Genomic DNA, 20,679 nt, shown 5'->3' on the forward strand with positions numbered 1-20,679 from the left:
GGGCAGATCTTGGGTGTGTTTAGCGTGTTGATGCCTGTTTTGTAGATGTAGATGTTTTGGACTTAGGCACACACATTTAGGCCAAGAAAACTCTGGCATAAATAGGATGCACCTAAAGTTAGGATGACCAGCGACACCCAAGGCCACATAGGTGGCACTAAGCATAATTCTGTAAAGTTCACCTAACTTGTATATAATCACAGCATTACTCAGAGCCTAACTTGCCCCAATTGTGCACATAAGTTATAGAATAATAGCACTTACTCATGTGATTTGGCGCCATTAATGGGCAATTATGCACATATGCGCCAAAACTGCCCAGCACAGTTGTTCCCAAACCTGGTCCTGGAGGCACCCCAGCTAGTCAAGTTTTTAGGTCACCCACAATGAATATTCATGAGAGGAATTTGCAAGCAGTGGAAGCAGTGCTTGTAAATACGAGTATCTTTCACGGATATTCATTGTGGATATCCTGAAAACCTGACTGACTGGGGTGCCTCCAGGACCAGGATTGGGAATCACTGGCTTAGCACATAGGGAGCACAAATATAAATAAATAAATAAACCTGAGAAGAATATGAGTGGGTCATGGTCGCAATCTCTGAGCCATGTGCATAATTTGTAGAGTACTATAAGTTACACACATTTCAGGGCATGATTAGGTGGCAACTATTACAATTGTCATTGTCTTGGCTTCACCACTGATTGCTAAATTTGGGCGTACCAATGCCAACTTGAACTAGTATTCTATAATGGAATTTTGGTGCCAAGGTGCCATTATAGCATTGGTGCTAAGTACATGGTATTGGGGCACCTAAATCTTGGCTCCAAATGATAGAATTGCCACCATAGCATATTGGGTATATAGATAGGATCAATCATCTAATTAACTTCATCCAATTACCTCCCCAGTTACAAATGTCAAAATGACATCCAAAATTGAACACTGAAAACCTCTTCCAATAAAATTTATTAGATCAGTCAGCCCTGATTGTACAATAGCATTAACTTATTAAATATAAAAAGAATAAAAAATGAAAGCTTCAGAGATATTGTAAGTCTCCCTCCAACTTAGGAATCAAGGAAACTCTTATATCTTGGCATCCCAAGTCCTCTAAATTTTCTTCACACTTCTACCTCTAACCCTCTGTTGTAGTTCCTTCCTATTTCTCCTACTGTAAACCGCGTCGAGCTCTACGAACTTGGAGATGATGCGGTATACAAACCTAAGGATTAGATTAGATTAGATATTGAAAATAATAGGCATGTTACCTTGCAAGACTCACAAACTGCTATTGTATATACACTATATGATCAAAATACAGAAGTACAGTTATGACCTCAGTAAACCAATCTATCTCAGTCCTCGCCTGCAGGAACACCTGGCTAATCAGATTTTCAGGATTACCACAATGAACACAAATGAGATAAATTTGCATAAATACATCTCACGCATATTCATCGTGGTAATCCTGAAAACCTGACTAGCTAAGTTTGTATGCACCACAGCTTTGAGCAGCCCTGCTTTAAACTAACACGTTTTGGAGAAAAGATTCCCCACTTTTCACTTTGCACAGAGCATGTCGTAAATGGCTGAAGCATGTGTTATGAATCAATATACTAGTGTTGTTTGTTGTGTTTACCACGGGTAGAGCTGTTTGTGGATATTAATATTTAATCGATAGTTTAACAGAATGCATGTTGGAGACCATCAGCTCCCCAACACATATATACAGTTGTAAATGCTCATGAATTATCAATGCCTTGATTAAACCATGCAAAATATTCAGCAATATGACTGTAGGACTCCTGAAAGCATTTTGTTAATTTTTGTTTTTTTATTATTTTGCAGGATAACACCAGTACCTTGGGGCGGCCCTTTTTTCTTTTCAGGGTATATAGTTTCTTTGTAAAAATTGTTTTTTGTGGTATGCATATGCATTATTGTTAATACTTCCACTGAGGTTCCACCGAAGTAGTCTCGTTAGTCTATATCAGTAAAAATATCAAAGAGGCTGATGGCAACTTGTAGAGCAACAAATGTGAAGCCTGATTTGCATAGGGTGCAGAGAGCAGACATGGAATTTCCAAGTAGGGACATTCACAGTTACCTGGCCATTTTACAAAAGGCTCACTGAACATGGAGCCTTTTTTAATTTTTAATTTATTTTTTTTCAAGTTTTCAAGTTTTATTAAAAATTTGATACAAATCAATTATCTAGACTTTTTTTTTTTTTTTTTTAAATAAATTTTATTATTTTATTATTTATTATGTCTGAAAACATAGGATCTGCAGGCTATAGTAATTATTGAAATTTCTCCATTCAGGGAACCCTTTCTAAATGGCTTGCTTCAATTGCAACCATTTATAAATTTGAGTCTTAGAAATACCAAAGGACTGTTGCAATTGTGAAAACTCAAGCAATTTCCCATGAGATACAACATCACCTAAAGTACATACACCTGCTTGTATCCAATGCTTCCAGACAATTTTCGTCCCGCCAATTTGAATCTCGGAGTTTACCCATAATGATTGACATGTGGATTTCTCTATTTGAATATCAGCTGGAGCCTTTTTTAAAAAAAATGCATATAGGTCTGCAGGAAATACATGTGTATGCCCCTAAACATGCAGTGGGAGCATGCATTTTGTAAAATTACGTATTGGAAAAAGAGTAGCATCGCTTACTAGCTTGTAATGCATAAACTGGCGCTTATGTACGCGAGCGCTGACTTTTTTAATCTACATGTGTACATACTGGAACTTACACATACAAGCACCATATTTCAGAAAACTCTAGGGTCAATATTCCAAAAGGTTTAACTGGACAGGAGAGGCTCCTACCCAGTTAAACCTCACTGAGTGAACCTATATACAAGAAAGAGAAACCCAAACTACATGATGCAAAGTTCCATAGTAGGGGTCATTATCCAGGAAAAAAATTTAGGTGTCATCATTGATGAGACATTGAAACCCTTTGCACAGTGTATGGTGGTGTTTAAGAAAGCAAATAGAATGTTAAGAATTGATAAAGGGGGTGGAACGCCTCTCGTATGAGAGAAGACAAAGAGGTTGGGGCTCTTCAGCTTGGAAAAGAGATAGTTAAGGGGGATATGATTGAGATCTACAAAATCCTGAGTGGTATAGAACAGGTAAGAGTGAACTGACTTTTCACCCTTTCCAAAAGTACAAAAACCAGGGCACACTCAATGAAATTACATGGGAATATTTTTAAAACAAATAGGAGGAAATAATTTTTACGCAAAGAATAGTTAAGCTTTTGAACTCATTGCCAGAGGAGGTGGTTATAGTGGTTAGCATAGCTTGGTTTAAGAAAGATTTGGGCAAGTTCCTGGAGGAAAAGTCTGCTATTGGGACAGACATGGGGAAAGCCACTGCTTGCTCAGTATCATGGAATGTTGCTACTATTTGGGTTTTTGCCAGGTACTAGTGGCTTGGATTGGCCACCGTGAAATGGGCTACTGGGCTAGATGTACCTACCATTGCTCTGACCCAGTATGGCTGTTCTTATGTTGTTAGGAAAAGAATGGAGAACAAAACTGAGAACATTATAATGCTTTTGTATTACTCCCATAATGCAATTGCACCTTGAATACTGTGTGAAATTCTGGTCACTGTATCTCAAAAAAAGATATAGCAAAATTAGAAAAGGTACAGAGAAGGAGGATGAAAATGAAAATGATAAAGCATCTCTAAACATCTTAATTCACTCTTTAGTCATATCAAAAATTGACTACTGTAATGCTTTGTATAAGGGAATAACTCTAAAAGAAATAAGCAGACTACAAAGCCTATAAAACACGGCAATAAAAATAATTACTAAAAGGAAAAATTTCAACCATGTGACTCCCCTTCTGAAGGAAAAGCATTGGTTACCCGTTAACCATAGAATCACATATAAAATAGCATTGCTTTCACACAAAATTTTAACGAACAAAGCTCCTGCATTTTTAGAAAGACTCTTAATCCTAAAATCTTTAAGATCGGAAGAGAAATCACTCTTCCTAGTCCCCTCATTAAGAGTCATCTATTCTAGGAGAGACACGATCTTTTCCGTCACGGCCCCTCAAATCTGGAATTCACTCCCAATTAATATAAGGGAAGAAAAATTACTTGGTAAGTTTAAAAGTCTCCTGAAAAGCTGGCTTTTTAAGGATGCTTTTAACTGAGTTATGTTTATTTTATATCCTTAGGATACTCGTTAGAATAATAGTAAGGTCAATAAGCGGAAATTGAACGGGTAACCTTTCCCCCATCCTTTTGTATTCATCACCTCGCCCTTTTTGATTTGATTTGATTTATAAATTAAATTTAATCCTTTTTTCATTTTTTTCTTCTGTGTTTGTCTGGTACACAGGCATGTTAATTGTCTCATCTGAGTAATGTGTTTTTTTCTTTTTTTACCCCAATTTTACTAGTACTTTCGCATTGAATTAAGATTTTGCGATCAAAATCAAATTTTTATTAAACTTGAATAGTTAAAGAGGCTTCGGTCCTTCAGCTTGAAGAAGAGATGGCTAAGTGTAGATCGCTCTTCTGGAGTCTGTTGTAGGGGAAAACACCCTCCAGGGTTTCAAGACTAAGCTGGACAAGTACCTGCTAATCTGGACTCATTTTAGAGCACTGGTCTTTTACCTGGGGGCTGCTGCATGTGCGGACTGCTGGGCGCAATGGACCACTGGTCTGACCCAGCAGCGGCAATTCTTATGTTCTTATATGATAGAGGTCTATAAAATACTAAGTGGTGTAGAATGGACTAGGGGGCAGACAATGAAGCTACTAAGTAGTAAATTTAAAACAAATCAGAGAAAATATTTCTTCAATCAGCTTTGGAATTCATTGCATGCAAATGAGGTTGGCAGGAATCCCATAGAATCCATGAGGATGCTACCACCCACCTTTGGGCACTGTTCCCTCTGAGCAGGAGTCCTCCACCTACAGGCCTGCCAGTGGAGGTCGCTGTTTCACTCTCACATTTTCAGTAGTGAGGGACAGACAAGCTCCCACTTGCCTGTCTCTAGTGATTGAAAACATAGTATTGAATCTCTACCCCCACTGGCAGCAATGCAGTTGAAGGACTCCCACACAGTTTAGAGCAGGGGTGCCCAAAAGGTCGATCGCAAAGGCAACGCGAGTTGATCGCGACTCACGTTGCCTTTGTGTTCTCCCTGTTCTCTGATGCCACAACAGGCCAGCAGCGACTTCTGAAGTGCTGGGCAAGCCAGCCCCCCCCCCCCAACGTAAATTCTGACGTCAGAGGGAAAGCTGCTGGCCTGTTGCAGCATCAGGAAACAGGGAGAACTCGTTCCCAGATGTCGGCGGTAGCTTGGGGGCCTGTTTCCAAACAACAGCCCCGGTGGTGGCTTGGGGAGAAAGAAAGGGGAGACAGGGAGGCAGAACGGGGATACAGAAAGACAGGGAGACAGAATTAAAGGGGGGTTATGGAGACAGAAAGAAAGAAAGGGGGCAGGGAGACAAAAAGAAAGACAGCAGAGAGAAAGAAAGTAAGGGGGCAGGGAGACAGAGAGAAAAAGAAAGAAAGGGGGGCAGGGAGACAGAAATAAAGGGGAGGGGGCAGGGAGAGAAGAAGGAAAAGGGGGAGGGAATGGAGTGTGTAGGGTGGCCGGGTGCAGACAGGGAGAGAGGAAGAAAAAGGTGGACTCATGGAAGGACAGAGATGTTGGTTGGGGAATGGAATGAGGTCTAGAGCAGACGAAGCATGCAGGAGGCAGAAAGGAGGGAAGAAATATTGAATGCACAGTCAGAAGAAGAAAGTGCAACCAGAGACTCATGAAATCACCAGACAACAAAGGTAGAAAAAATGATTTTATTTTCAATTTAGTGATCAAAATGTGTCCATTTTGATAATTTATATCTGCTGTTTATATTTTGCACTATGGCCCTCTTTTACTAAACCGCAGTAGCAGATTTTAGCGCAGGGAGCCTATGAGCATCGAAAGCAGCGCGGGGCATTCAGCACAGCTCCCTGCGCTAAAAACTGCTATCGCGGTTTAGTAAAATGGAAGGGGGTATATTTGTCTATTTTTGTATAGTTGTTACTGAGGTGACTATGCATATTTTAAAGTCATCTGCCTTGACCTCTTTGGAAAAAAAACCCAAATATAAATGATAATGAATATTTTCTCTGCGTACAGTGTGGTTTGTGTTTTTTAAAATTTTATTGTTGGTAGATCATTTTGACTTGGTCATTTTAAAAGTAGCTCGCAAGCCAAAAAAGTGTGGGCACCCCTAGTTTAGAGGGAACAATGCCCTCAAGGCATCTAAATGGAGGCAACCAGTTATAGAATTTCCCCCCCATATTGTATAACAGTAGGTATCATGTCTCGAGTACCTACTGTTATGCCCATAAGCCCCTGAGCAATTTTATAATCTTCCAAGCTACATGTTCAATTCACTTATAAAATTACCTTCACAGTGGGTCAGCTTCATATGCTAATGACTGTAATCAACCAACAGGAGTTTCTCCTGAATTGGCAAACTATACATTTTCATAAATTAATAAATATGCTTGGTATGAGACATTTTTCCTACATGCTAAGTTGTAACTGTATCATAATATTTGAGTTTATGGTATATCGTACAATTATATAACCATATCAAATTTTACAGCCTCGAAATGGGAGAAAAGCTGAAGATGATGATCCATAAAAAACACAAAAAGGTAATTTTGTTTTTGTACACACTCTTGATTGCTGGTTTTACCAGTGACAGGAAAAAATGTTGAATCTCTGTAATGCTCTATTCTTTCTTTGGTACCCTTAAACAGAAAGCGGTGAGGCTTAGTTACAGTTTTCAGGATATCAACAATGAGTATTTATTAAATGTATTTGCATGGTACCAAATGTAATGCACTAGTATAGGAGGTTATCCTACAAGTCAAATGTTAGTTTCTGTCATCTATTAGATAAATTTGAATTAAAAGAAAACTCAGCTGCTGGATTAAACCGCCTAGATCTGGCAAGAATAAATGGAGTTCTTTCTAATCTTTTCTTCTTCATAACAGAGAGCAAGTAATCCTCCTTTTTGTCATTTCCTCTTAATTGTATTCATATAGCACATGATCACAAAGGACTCAGTGGATGCACAGAAAAAGAAAAGCCACATAAAAATGTACCAGCAAGTACTCGGGCAGAAAACACAGGAAAACATTTTGCTATTTAACTTGATAGATTTGTGTGCTTTTGTTCATATATATTTGGTGTGGATTTTTTTTCTTTTCTTTTTGCCCAGAAGCCTGGGCAAAAGATGCACTATTTCAGAAGGAAACTCAGCTTGCTTATTTTATGTACTCTGGTTCCTCTATTTTTCCTGAAACTTACTTCTGGCCTTCATCAGATTGCCTTCCTTGATAGAATGTTCAAAGGAATCCCCTTATTCTTTGTCCTGTGTAGTCCCTTCAGAAAGAAGTTTTTATATTATTATTAAAAGATTGTAACGTTTCTGTGAAACAATATGAAGTATTTAGGTTCTTTACAATATTTTATCATACTTTAATATCACTTGATGAAAGCTTATTTGGGAGCCCCAGAAACTGCGCCATTAAATGTTCATTTGCTTTCTAAAGGTATCATCATTGTATCCGACCACCTCTAGCATACATCCCTCTACCTCTACCTCTCCATCTTCCCCCTCCCCCACACATATAGTTTCTGCCCTCCTCTTTCTCCTCCCTCTCTCAGTATCTGTCCTCTTTCTCCCAGTTGCAGCCTTTGCATTAGTCCCAAGTGTCTTCTTCCCAGCCCCAGCATAGAATTCTTCTCCTAAAATAATTTCCCTTTTCCAAACTCAGCCCCATCTCCAGCGGTGTCCCGTCAAAAGCACGCCAGACATTGGCGCGCCGACAATGGTGCACAGGGACCACCACCTGAAGCCGTTCTGACCGTTCCCGTTAGTGCTGTGAGAGGGTGTGTGGGGGAAACCCCAAAACTACACTGACAAATACTCATACTCATGTTGAGGGGGGGTGTGGGGGAAGGAAACCCCACACTCTTAACCTAGGGATAAAGGGTCAGCTTATACCACTATAACATCAATTCAAAACCCTATATGGAAAAAGGTACAACCTCTGCAACGCTAAAAGGCCTTTCACACACATTCATACAGCACAAGTATTAAACCAGCAGGAGAACACAAGAAAAAACAAAAAAGAAGTGGAGAAAAAGCCTCAGTTCTGCTTCATTTGGCAAAAAACTCCACTTCTACAAAACATTCTGGCATGCACACAAAACTGTAGGGCAAAAAAGCACCGTAATAGCCTGCAGAGTAATGTCCAACAGCATCCGGGGTACACAACCCCAAAACGTGAAAGTGTGGACGAGGGGCAATAAAGCACTGCGGTCCAGAATCAAGCAAAAGAGGCCAATGAAAAAGAAAACCACTTAGCTGCTGCTGTTCTCCAGGCACTTCTTAGTCCACAATCCTGGGCAAAGCAGCCAGTGAACCCAACGGGGAGCCTCCCGTTTCGCGTTAACTTGCTGCATCAGGGGTATCGGTTTCATTGCTTCATATGCATATTGTCGGAAACACTGGTGCTCCTCAGGCTCACCCTCCACTTCATAAGTCACTCCTGGCTATTACAGTGCTTTTTTGCCCTACAGTTTTTGTGTGCATGAGGAGTGTTTTGTAGAAGTGGAGTTTTTTGCCAAATGAAGCAGAACTGAGGCTTTTTCAACACTTCTTTTTTTTCTTGTGTTCTCCTGCTGGTTTAATACTTGTGCTGTATGAATGTGTGTGAAAGGCCTTTTAGCGTTGCAGAGGTTGTACCTTTTTCCATATAGGATTTTGAATTGATGTTATAGTGGAAGGAAACACCCCCCACCCCCAATACACCGAAAATTCCCACTCTCCCCCCGAACACCAGCTCTTCTGCTCTGAGGGGCGGTGTGAGGATGAAAAAAACCCATCCCCCCTCAACGTGAGCGTGAGTATTTCTCAGTGTACTGGCGGGGACCCCCCCTCATGCCCCCTCACAGCGCTAACAGGAATGGTCAGGGTGGCGGCGCGCATTCATCCCTGCGCGCAATTGTCGGTGCGGTTTTGTTGGAGCGCTTTTGTCCTGCGCTCAAACATCGGTGTACCACTCCAGCATATGCCAGCATCAGCCTCCTTCTCCAGTCCCATAAAAACATAGAAAATGATGGCAGATAAAGGCTATATGGATCATCCATGCCAGCTACTACCTCTTCAATTTCCCTAGAAATCATACGTACTTGTTCTAAGCTTGCTTAAATTCAGATACAGTCTTCATCATCACCACCTCCACTAGGAAGCCATTCTATGTATTTGTCATCCTTTCCAATGAAGAAGTATTTCCTTAGGTTATTCCTGAGTCTGTCCCCTTTCGCCTTCATCCTATGCCCCCCACATTTCTAAAGCTTCTTTCAATTGAAAGGCCCATCTCCTGTGCATTTATGTCACAGGGGGTATTTAAACTTCTTTATCATATTTCCCTCTCTCCCCTCTGCCTTATTTTTCCAAAGTATATACAGTATATTGAGATTTTTAATTCTGTCCCCATATGCTTTATGACAAAGGCCACTGACTATTGTAGTAGCTGCCATCTAGACAACTCATCCTGTTTATATCTTTCGTAAGGTATGGTTTCCAGAATTGTACATAGTACTAATTAAGTGAGGTCTCACTAGAATTATCATCTCCTTTTTCTTGGTAGCCATTCCTCTCCTTATGCACCCAAGCATTCTTCTAGCGTTCACTGTCACCTTTTCTACCTGTTTTGCCACCTTAAGATCATCACATACAATCTCAACCAAGTCCCGCTGCTCTTTCATGCACAAAAGTGCTTCATCGCCTAAACTGTTCCAAACCTCTTCCTTACTTCCATTGTTGTTTTTGAAAAAGGACCACATTTGTACATTGTTATATTAAATATTAAATACTAGTCTTATAGCCCGTTACATTAACGGGTTCTAGAATATATGTGTGTGTGTGTCTCTCTTTATTTCTTTCTCTCTCTCTCCTTAGCCGCTTTCTTTCTTTCTGTCTTTCTTTTTCCTTGGCTGTCCATCACCACCCCTTGCCTGCTCCCCCTGTCCATTCTCCCTTCCTTTTACCTCCCCTGTGTCCACCACCACCCCTTCACTGCTCTCCTTATGCAGCAGCAGCCCTTCTCCCTTTGTTTTACCTCCCCCCTGTCCATCAGCACCTCTTTCCTTCTCCCCCTGTCCAGCAGTAGGCGTCCCTTCCTTTTTCTCCCACCCTCCTCCTTCTTATCCCTATGATACACTTACCTTGCTCTGCCCCTAATCAGAGGTTCCCGACAGTCGCCCAGTTGCACCCATTGGAAAAGTTCCTTCTGCCGCATCCCGCACCCCTCCTGACATGACTCCCGCTGTCTTTCTTTCTGTCTGTCTCTGTCCCTGGCCCCCTTTGTCTGTTTGTCTTTCTGTATATCTCCCTGCCCCTGTGTCTTTCTTCTTTTCTTTCTGTCTCCCTTCCTCCCTCTGTCTGTCTGTCCGAAGCAGCATTCCCTTCCCCTTCCATTTCCCTCCCCCCACACCAGTTCCCTGTGCCTGCATTAGCGTTTCCTCTACCCCCTTTCCCTTCCCACAGTCGCGACTATAAACGCGGGGCCCGAAGCAGCATGTAAAGACTGCTGGACATGCTGCTTAAATCGCCAGTCGGGCCCGCGGTAAGGGAAGAGGGGGGGCGGCAAATGAGTCGGGTCCCGGGCAGCGGAAAGTTGCTGGGCTCCTCGGTGGGGGCGCTGAGTGGCCGCGATCCCTCTCCTCCCAGACACCCCCCCCTCCGCTGGAGGAACGGATATCGGCGGTTACAGCCGCTGTCTTCGGCGTCTTCTATCCACTGCGGCCAACCCTAGCGGAAAGAGGAAGTAGTCAGAGAGGGCGGCCCGCAGTGGACAGAAGACAGCAAAGCCAGCGTTCTCTTCATTTAAAAGCGGGTGAGCCGGCGAGAAGGAGGAGGTGGCGGTTTTGGCAGTGAGGGAGGGCGGGAAGAGGGAGTCGCCGGCTGTGCTGTGCTTTCCCGATCGCAGTGGCGCTGCTGTTGGTGTCAGAGCTCGCCGCCTTCTCCGTCCTTCACCGGGCCCTTTGAAAGCAGCGCTAGGTGGAGAGTAGGGAGGCTGTTGTGAGGTAATAGCGTGCATGCGCACTCGTGCGGCCACATCCCGACAGAAAAGGGATCAGGGAACACGCTTGTCATGAGTGCGCATGCGCGGGCTAGCATTTTATTATATAGATTATGTATTAGAAAGGTATTTTTTTTTCTTATTCTTATCTTTACCATTTAAATGGAGTTCTTTTCATAACTTTGATTGAATTATGTTGCTAACCACTTTGATCTTTTTTTGGCTAGTTAAGCGGTATATAAATATTCTTAATAAACATAAACATTTGCTATTTTCTAGTCCTGCAGCATCTGTCAAGAGTGAGCCCCAGCATCAGACCCTTCTTTTATTCTGATATCCCTCCATTCCTTTCGGACCTCATCAAGGAGAAGAAAAAAGCATTCATCTCTTACAAACAATCAGGGAAACAGGACTCTAGGGAAGTCTATCTGGCCAAGTCAAAAGCCGTCAAAACAGCAGTTAGGGAGGCCAAATTCCGCATGGAGGAGTCTCTACCGAAGAACATCCAGAAAGGAGATAAATCCTTCTTCAGGTATATCAGTGACAGAAATAAGAACTCAGGCAGGATAGTACGTCTTAGGAAACCAGACGGAGACTATGTAGAAGCGGACTCGGAAAAAGCCCAACTGTTAAATGAATACTTCTGCTCAGTCTTCACCCGCGAAGCGCCAGGACTTGGCCCTCAGCTACAGACAAGGGTTGACGCAGATGACCCGTTTAGTAATTTAGAGTTTATACCCAGCAGTGTCTACTGCGAGCTGTCAAAGCTTAAGGTTAACAAGGCAATGGGGCCTGACAACCTACACCCCAGGGTGCTCAGGGAGTTGTGTGATGTCTTGGCGGAACCGCTTTCCGCGCTCTTCAATCTCTCCCTTAGTATGGGTAACGTCCCGTTGGACTGGAAGATGGCTAACGTCATTCCACTCCACAAGAAAGGCTCCAAGATGGAGACAGCAAACTACAGACCGGTGAGTCTCACATCAATAGTGTGCAAACTAATGGAAATTCTAATCAAACGCCAATTGGATACGATCCTGAACGAGGAGAATCTACGGGATCCCCGTCAACATGGATTTACTAAGGGGAGATCCTGCCAATCCAACCTAATCAGCTTCTTTGACTGGGTGACGAGGAAGCTGGATGTTGGGGAGTCCCTGGACATTGTATACCTGGACTTCAGTAAAGCATTCGATAGCGTACCACACCGCAGGTTGCTGAGCAAGATGAGTTCTATAGGATTGGGCGACACATTGACGAAATGGGTTGGGAATTGGCTTGGAGGTAGGCTTCAGAGGGTAGTGGTGAACGGCACCCCCTCCGAAATGACGGAGGTAATCAGTGGAGTGCCGCAGGGCTCGGTCCTGGGCCCGATCCTATCTGGTAGGGTTTTTGTTGTTTGCCCGATCCTATTTAACATCTTTGTCAGAAGGGCTGCGAAGTAAAATAACATTATTCGCCGATGACACCAAACTAAGCAATGTAGTGGGCAAAAGCACAACAGACATAAATTCAATGTCCGACAACATGATGCACGACCTACTCCTACTGGAGCACTGGTCTAGGTCCTGGCAACTCAACTTCAATGCCAAAAAATGCTAAGACATGCACCTGGGCAGCCAAAATCCATGCAAGACTTACACCCTTAATGGCGAGATCCTAACAAGAACTGAAGCAGAACGAGACTTAAGGGTGATCATCAGTGAGAACATGAAGACTGCCAATCAAGTGGAGCAAGCTTCATCCAAGGCAAGGCAAGGTTGCATACGCAGGAGTTTCGTCAGCCGTAAGCCTGAAGTTATTATGCCATTGTATAGATCCATGGTAAGGCCCCACCTGGAATACTGTGTGCAATTCTGGAGGCCGCATTACCGTAAGGATGTGCTGAGACTGGAGTCGGTCCAGAGAATGGCCACCCGGATGGTCTCGGGACTCAAGGATCTCCCGTACGAGGAACGGCTGGATAAGTTGCAGCTGTACTCACTCGAGTAACGCAGAGAGAGGGGTGACATGATCGAGACATTCAAGTATCTCACGGGCCGCATCGAGGTGGAAGAAGATATCTTCTTTTTCAAGGATCCCGCGGCAACAAGGGGGCATCCGTGGAATATCAGGGGCAGGAAACTGCACGGGGACATCAGGAAATTCTTTTTCACTGAAAGGGTGGTTGATCGCAGGAATAGTCTTCCACTTCAGGTTATTGAGGCCAGCAACGTGCCTGATTTTAAGGCCAAATGGGATAGACACGTGGGATCTATTCACAGAGAAAGGTAGGGGAGGGTCATTGGGGTGGGCAGACTAGATGGGCCGTGGCCCTTATCTGCCGTCTATTTCTATGTTTCTATCCTACCAACTGCCTGCATTAGCCTCCTTGCCCTTTTTTCACCCTCCCCTGTGCAGTCCAGCATCTCTTCCTCTTCCCTTCCCACCCCATGGTTCAACAGCTCCCCATCTCAATGTAGTTCAGCATCTCTCCCTTTCGTCCCTTCCTCCTCACCCTCCAGCGTTCAGCAACTCTCCTCTCTTTACTTTCCCCCTGTGATTTAGAATCTCCCCTTTATATCCCCCTCATGGCTCAGTGTCTCCCCACTCTCTCTTTCACCTCCCATGATTAAGCATCTCTACCCTCTCTCCCATTACCCCCTCTCCACAATTGATCTCTCTCCTTCACCTCCAAGGTCTAGTATCTCCCCCCTGCTGTAGTTTGATACTTCCCCAACATTCCCCTTCCCCACTGTGATTTAGTATCATCTCACTATCCTTCTTCCCTCATGGTCTAATATTCCCTTTTTCTCCCTTCTTCCTTTCCCCATGGTCTAGTAGTTCACTCCTCTTGCCTCCTTGCATAATCTATTATGTCCCCTTCTTTCCCTGTCCCCTTCCCCTCCCCCATGGTCTTGTGTCTCTTCCCTTCCCCACCAGTGCTCCAGGTATCTTCCTTTCTTCTACATTCCCCTCAAATTTCAGTCTTTGTCACAACTCCTCCAGTGCAGCTATAGCAGCAACAACTTATAAGTATGTATGATTAGTCGGTGTATGTCTAATAATTTAAATTGTTTTCCAGGTATTTTAAATTATTATGTACAACGCTTTGTACCTTTGGATAAATGTTTAATCAAAAATTTAAATAAACTATGAAACTATGAAGACTGGTTAAAAGGCTCCCATTCCCACCCCTAGGCCCACAGCGATGGAGGGGGATTTTCCCTCCCTTACTTCTCCAAAACTACACCCATGCCCGTCAGCAATTTATACCTTTAATGTTATGTATTTCTTTGGACTGACAGTTGCCCTTCCAAAAAATGCTCAAGATGTTTTACAGTAACATATAAAAATATAGTACTAAATAATACATAATGAAGTTCTGCATACAGTGCAAAACTAACTACTCTATAGTATATCAAAATAAATGTCATAAGGTCAGCATATATATTAAGTTTCAAGTTTATTTAAAAAAAAATTTATACCGCTTAATCAAATTTCTAGGTGCTGTACAGAATAAAAAAGTTTCATAAAAACAAATTAAAATTGAAAATACTAAACAAAACCAGGATAGGTTCATAAAACACATAACAAAACATATGTACTAACTTCACACAGTTAGGAAAGAAGGGCAAGAACTACAATCTTTGAGGGAAAAAAAGAGCACAGTAAAAAGGGAAAAAAACAATAGGTAGGGGTAAAAAGTTATAACGCTTATTTTAGTCCTTAAAAGGACAGTTATTGTCCAAAGGCATCTTGGAACAAGAATGGTTTAAATTTTGCTTTAAATTGATTTAATACGGATTCGATGAGTAAATGATTAGGCAGCAAATTCCAAAGAGAAGGTGGTGACAGTGAAATTATTGGATCTCAAAGTGTTGATTGATTTTAGTGATGGTACGACAAGGAGCTTCTGTGACATTGAACAAAGTGATTTGGAAGGACTGTAAGGAATTAAGAGTCTATCAAGGAGGGGGGGCTGGGGGGGGGGCGCGGACCGCTCCGGATGCAGCCTTAGGGGGGGTGCACAACCGGCAAGGTCCAGAAAATTCCTGGGCGGCGACGGCATTCCCAGCATCAGCAGAACTTCAGATCGGCAACAGGTGCTCAGTCATAAGCTTCCCCTGACTGAACTGCCTGGGCGGAAACAGGAAGCTGAGTCAGGGGAAGCTTTTGATTGAGCACCTATTGCCGATCTGAAGTTCTGCTGATGCCGGGAGAAGGAGGCCGAACTTGAGTGCTGTCGCGGGGCAGGGGGGGGCACCAATGCTGCTGAGTGCTGTCACGGAGGGGGGGGCGCCGATGCCGCTGAGTGCCGTCGCAGGGGGGGGGGGCCTTGCCAATCTTGTTGCCAAAATCAGAAAGTGAGGGAGAAAGATGGGCCTGTGGTGGATGGAGAGATTGAGAGAAGGGGACAGATGATGGAAGTGGGGGAAAGAGAGAGAAGGGGCAGATGATGAAAGTGGAGAGAAGGGGGAGAGAGAAGAGGGCAGATGATGGAAGTGGGGGGAAAGAGAGATAAGGGGCAGATGATGGAAGTGGAGAAAAGGGAGAGAGAGAAGAGGGCAGAAGATGAAAGGAGGGGATAAATAAAAGGAGGGCACATGATAGGGGAAAAGGATTGAGGTAGGGAAATACTGGAGGGGGTGAGGGAAAGAGGTGGCGAGCTGTAGGTAGACAGTAAAAAAAGAAATTGATGAGAGGGTAGTAAGAACGTAATCTAGATGGATGCAGAAAATAAATTGAAAAGGAAAATGAGGGAAGAAAGGGATTGCAGAAGAGAGGTGTGGGAGAGGGAAGGAGAGGAGAGAGATGCCAGACCAATGGGGGTGAAATGAGAGATGGAAGGGGGAGGCACACAGTTTCTGGAAGGGGCATAGAAAGAGAGAAGATGCCATATAGGGGCAGAGAGATGGCAGACAGTGGATGGAAGGAAGAGAGTAACAAGAAGATGAGGAAAACAGAAACCAGAGAAGACAAAGGTAGAACAAAAATTTTCTATTTATTTGTTGCTTTAGGAGACATGTGTCACTGTTTCTGTGGTGTTGCATTGTATGCAGTCCAGCTTCTTGCTGGTTCAATTTAACCTTTGTCTATGTATTTCTATTTTATCCCCCCTTTTACAAAACTGTGGACCGTTTTTTAGCGCCAGCCGTGGTGGTAGCAGCTCTGATGCTCAGAATTCTATGAGCGTCAGAGCTGTTACCACCGTGGCTAAAATCCACACTACAGTTTTGTAAAAGAGGGAGGGGTTAGTTTGTGATGACATATTCCATACTAGGCGAATGTATTTTCTGTGTTCTGTGTGTTCGAAAGACATGATTTTCTGTTAGGACTGACGGTGTAGGATTGATCTGTACTAGTCTGGCTTGTTTAGTTTTACAATGGGTGTATTGATGTTGTACTGCTCACTGCATATGTAAGATGCTGCCTTTTCCTAGGTACTCATGTGTGACATGTGGCTTGTTATTAAAAATCATGTTTTTTGTACAGATGGGGGGTGCCAAAAAATGATGGGCCCCGGGTGTCACATATGCTAGGTACGCCACTGTATCAATGAGATCTGGTTGATTATTTGAACGTGTTGTAAAAGTTAAGAGTAAGATTTTGTATCTAATTCTATGTTCAACGGGTAGCCAGTGTGTGTTGAAGATAGAGTTTGTGCTGTCACGTTCTTTTTGTGCCTCTTTGCCTCATTTGACATCCCTCTTACCCAAAATGAGCTGAGCTCATAAGCATAAAGATTTTATAGGGCAAATTTTTCTTAAATAACTGTCATTCTTCTAGCTTTAGTACCATGCTTGATCACAAGTCACATCTGCAGTACTATGGTTTTTAAATTGGTAAAATAATAACAATTTAAATGCTGCAGCTGAAGCCAAAAATTACAGGATCACTACCCCACTGGGAGATACCAAGACAAGAATCACTATCCTTTCTTTAATGGCTTGTCAAGAAAACACAGCATGTGAAGGGGATAATTTAACAAGATGTGTAGTGGTAAAAACACCTGCCACTGCTCAGTTTGCCTCAACACCAGACAGTGTTTCTCAGCCTAAGGCACACCCCACACAGCCAACCTGGTTTTCAGGATATCCACAGTGAATACATATAAGATAGATTGCATGCATTTCCTCCATTGTTCCTCTTATTTTATTATGTTAATTTACAAAGCTTTTTATATATAGCCCTTATGAGTTCCGGGTGACCTGTGGCACCTTAGGCACATGGGCCGGGTTGGGCCCATGTGCCTAAGGCCCCACCTACAGGAGGGGCCTAAGGCTCCAGGGCCTATTCTGATTGGCCAAGGCACCTCAGGCCCCACCTGTGGGCGGGGTTTCTGCCGCCTGGGCCAATCCAGCCCCATTCTGGACCCGGCTGGCCTGCCGGATGGGCAGGCTTGGCACCCGTCCATCTGGCCAACATTAAAGGTACGGGGAAGGGGGTGGGGGTGGAGGGGTCGTGGGGTCGGCCGGGAGGGTTGCGGGTTGGCGGCCGATCGGGGGTTCTGGAGGGGGCGGTCATTGGGGGAGGGGGGTTGTGTCGAGGGCAGGAGGGCCTGGGATCCCTCCTGCCCATATTGTAGTGGGGGGTGGGGGGTAGGGGGTCGCTGGGGCCAGGAGGGCTTGAGCTCCCTCCTGGCCCATTTGTGTAGGTTGGGGGATCGCCGGGGCCAGGAGAGGTTGGGCTCCCTCCTGGCCCGTTCGTGTAGGTGGGGGGCTCGCCGGGGCCAGGAGAGGTTGGGCTCTCTCCTGGCCCGTTCGTGTAGGTGGGGGGGGGGTTGCCCGGGCAAGAGGGCTTGGGCTCCCTCTTGCCCCGATGTTGTCGGGGGTGCCGCGGGTGCCCAGGGCAGGAAGGCTTGGGTTCCTTCCTGCCCGACCATAATCGGGGGGGTTAGCGATCGCGGGGCAGGAGGGCTTGGACTCTCTCCTGGCTGACCGTAATCGAGGGGGTTAGCGATCGCGGGGCAGGAGGGCTTGAGCTCCCTCTTGCCCCGGTGTTGTCGGGGGGGGGGGCCGCGGTTCGACGGGGCAAGAGGGCTTGGGCTCCCTCTTGCCCCAATGTTGTCGGGGGGGGGGGGGGTGATGTATCACGGCAGGAGAGATTGGCCATCTCTCCTGCCATGATGGTTGCGGTGGGTAGGTTGCCGGGCCGCTGAACTGATCGCACCAGTGGCCATCAGCTCAGCGGCCCCTTTTTCGGCACTTAGACCTGGTTTGGTTATACCTGCTGCACGCTTAGGTGTAGGTCGGCCCACCTCCCGCCCACTGCCCGCCCTTTCCCCTCCTCTAAACACGCCTCTTTTCTCTCTGTGCGTCTAGAGGCAGGGGAAAGGCCTAAGCTGGTTTTAGATACGTCTAAAAAACAGCTTTGGTTATGGGTACTTGGACGATCAGGCTTTTTGATTGTCCAAGTAGCCATTTAGGACACTTTTTAGACTTTTTTTTTATTATGAACCCCATAGTGTCTGCATCTATGAGACAAACTTGTTTTTTTCTGTTACATAAAGCATTTTGGACCCCGGTTCGTTTACAGAAGTTAGATAGCTCTAAATCTAATAGATGTTGGCACTGTCATCTTGAACCTGGGACATTAGATCATTTGTTATTCTATTGTCCATTAATACTTGCTTTTTGGAAATCAATATGGAGTCAAATAAATAATTTGTTAGATAATCAACAGGGGCATTTTAAGAAATTTAAGGATGTTTGGGAGCCATTAACTAATTACTGTAAATAATTAATATTACTTTTTCCCTTTGAATATACATGTCCAGGATGGGGGGTGGGGGGATGATTTTTGTTTTCTTATAATTGAAGTTAATTGTTTGGGTATTTGGGAGGTGGGATATTTGATTTGAATTAGTTTCTGATAGAATATTAAGTGATCATAAAGTATAAAATGTTTTTATCTTATATTGCACTTATTGAAAGTTTTAAAAATGAATAAAGAATTGAAAGAGATGATGTAGAATGTAGAGATACTCATTACAAGGTGACAGTGAGGGACACTGCAGGTTGCAATTGTTAATGGAAAATCTGTGTGTGAATCATATGACTACAGCAGGGAGATATGCATTTGCTGGATCTGTATTCCCTGCAAAGGAAGGGGGACAGTGCCCTGTGGCTGGCCACAGTTATGGAATGCACTAACCGGTTCTTTGAGGTGCTGTCAAGATTGGAAAGCTTTTAAGAAACTTTTAAAAACTCAATTGTCAGGGCATTGTTGTAGATTTGCTATATTTTGTCTGCCTTTTGATTTGGGTCTGTAGAATGTGACAGTTATGATGTTATATTGTACTGACATAATATTATGTATGTTATTGCTATAATCCGCTTAGGTTTTTAAATGGAATAAAATTTTTAAATAAACAAACATACTTAAGTTATCGCAACATGGATATTGTGCTGCATTCATTCTTACCAGAAAAATCAATCCATTTTTTTAAGAGTTGATTAGGTTAATGCTTCATTAAGGGCTCCTTTTACGACGCCGCGTTAGCGGTTTAACGTGCATAATAGCGCACACTAAACCGCCGGACACACTAGCCGCTACCGCCTCCTCTTGAGCAGGCAGTAGTTTTTCGGCTAGTGCAGGGGTAGAGCGTGATTAAAAGTCACGCGTGCTAAAGCCGCTAACGTGGCTTCGTAAAAGGAGCCCTAAATTTAAAGAGCTTATTACAAAGTGCAGCCCTTTCAGTGGGGCTGCCTGGAAGAGGGGGGGGTGATTTACCCCAGGTTCCTGTGCATTAAGACATCAATATCAATTCAACTGCATTTATTTATCAAGCAGTTGCATTGATATTGATGTCTTAATGCACTGGAACTTGGGGCAAATCACCACCCTCTTCTAGGCAGTGGTAGGGTGTATGGAGTGGTCCACCTGTAGATGGCTGTCAGCTCTGCAAGTCCCTCATCCTGAAACAGGAAGTTGACATCAGAGGGGGTTGGGGCCAGCAAAGCCCCACAACTGCTCCAGCACCCCCCGCCCCACCCCACCCCATCCACACATATATACACTCCCTGCACCCAGGATGGATCATCCCTAGAGCCTCTCCCTTTGTACACTACTGTTAATGCATCATGTATTCTTTCTCATTTGTTTTCCAGAATCCAGTGTCCCAAGACTGCACAATGACTTTCTTTACAGAACAAAGGTGTATATGTTGAACAAATTTCTATCTATACTGTTTAAAGTACTTGATCTCAAGAGAAGAAATTACAACAATAAAAGCACACTCATTACTTATGTTTGTAATTGTCTTATATTATGTCTATAAACTGTATAAATACACAGATGTGCAAAACTGCTTTTTCTCTTAGACACGTGGAGGGCCATTTTTTTATAGTGTGTCTAAGTCCAATTTGGATGTCACAAAAATGCATCCAAAAATTGGGAAGCAAGTATGTCCTTTTTCGAAACCTTTACCAAGTTTATTGTAAATTTGATTAAACGCTTATCAAAATACTAAACGTATTACAGCAATAAAATAGGGGTAAGAACAGAAATAAAAACAGAATTAAAAACAACAGTATTAAACAGACAAAATATA

At 43.7% G+C, this 20,679-nt stretch overlaps 1 protein-coding gene across 1 annotated transcript in view; it reads left to right on the forward strand.

The window, feature by feature from the left end:
* Nucleotides 1–20,353, forward strand: part of NMS (neuromedin S) — an 87,690-nt gene extending 67,337 nt beyond the window's left edge. Inside the window, exons 5-7 of the mRNA XM_033948245.1 lie at nucleotides 1,853–1,894; nucleotides 6,653–6,704; nucleotides 20,237–20,353. Of these exons, the coding sequence (XP_033804136.1) occupies nucleotides 1,853–1,894; nucleotides 6,653–6,691 (81 nt within the window). The 3' untranslated portion in view covers nucleotides 6,692–6,704; nucleotides 20,237–20,353. The remainder of the gene's footprint in view (nucleotides 1–1,852; nucleotides 1,895–6,652; nucleotides 6,705–20,236) is intronic.
* Nucleotides 20,354–20,679: the final 326 nt, after the last annotated feature.

The sequence above is a fragment of the Geotrypetes seraphini genome, chromosome 6 (assembly GCF_902459505.1).
Source record: "Geotrypetes seraphini chromosome 6, aGeoSer1.1, whole genome shotgun sequence".
Classification (NCBI taxonomy): domain Eukaryota; kingdom Metazoa; phylum Chordata; class Amphibia; order Gymnophiona; family Dermophiidae; genus Geotrypetes; species Geotrypetes seraphini.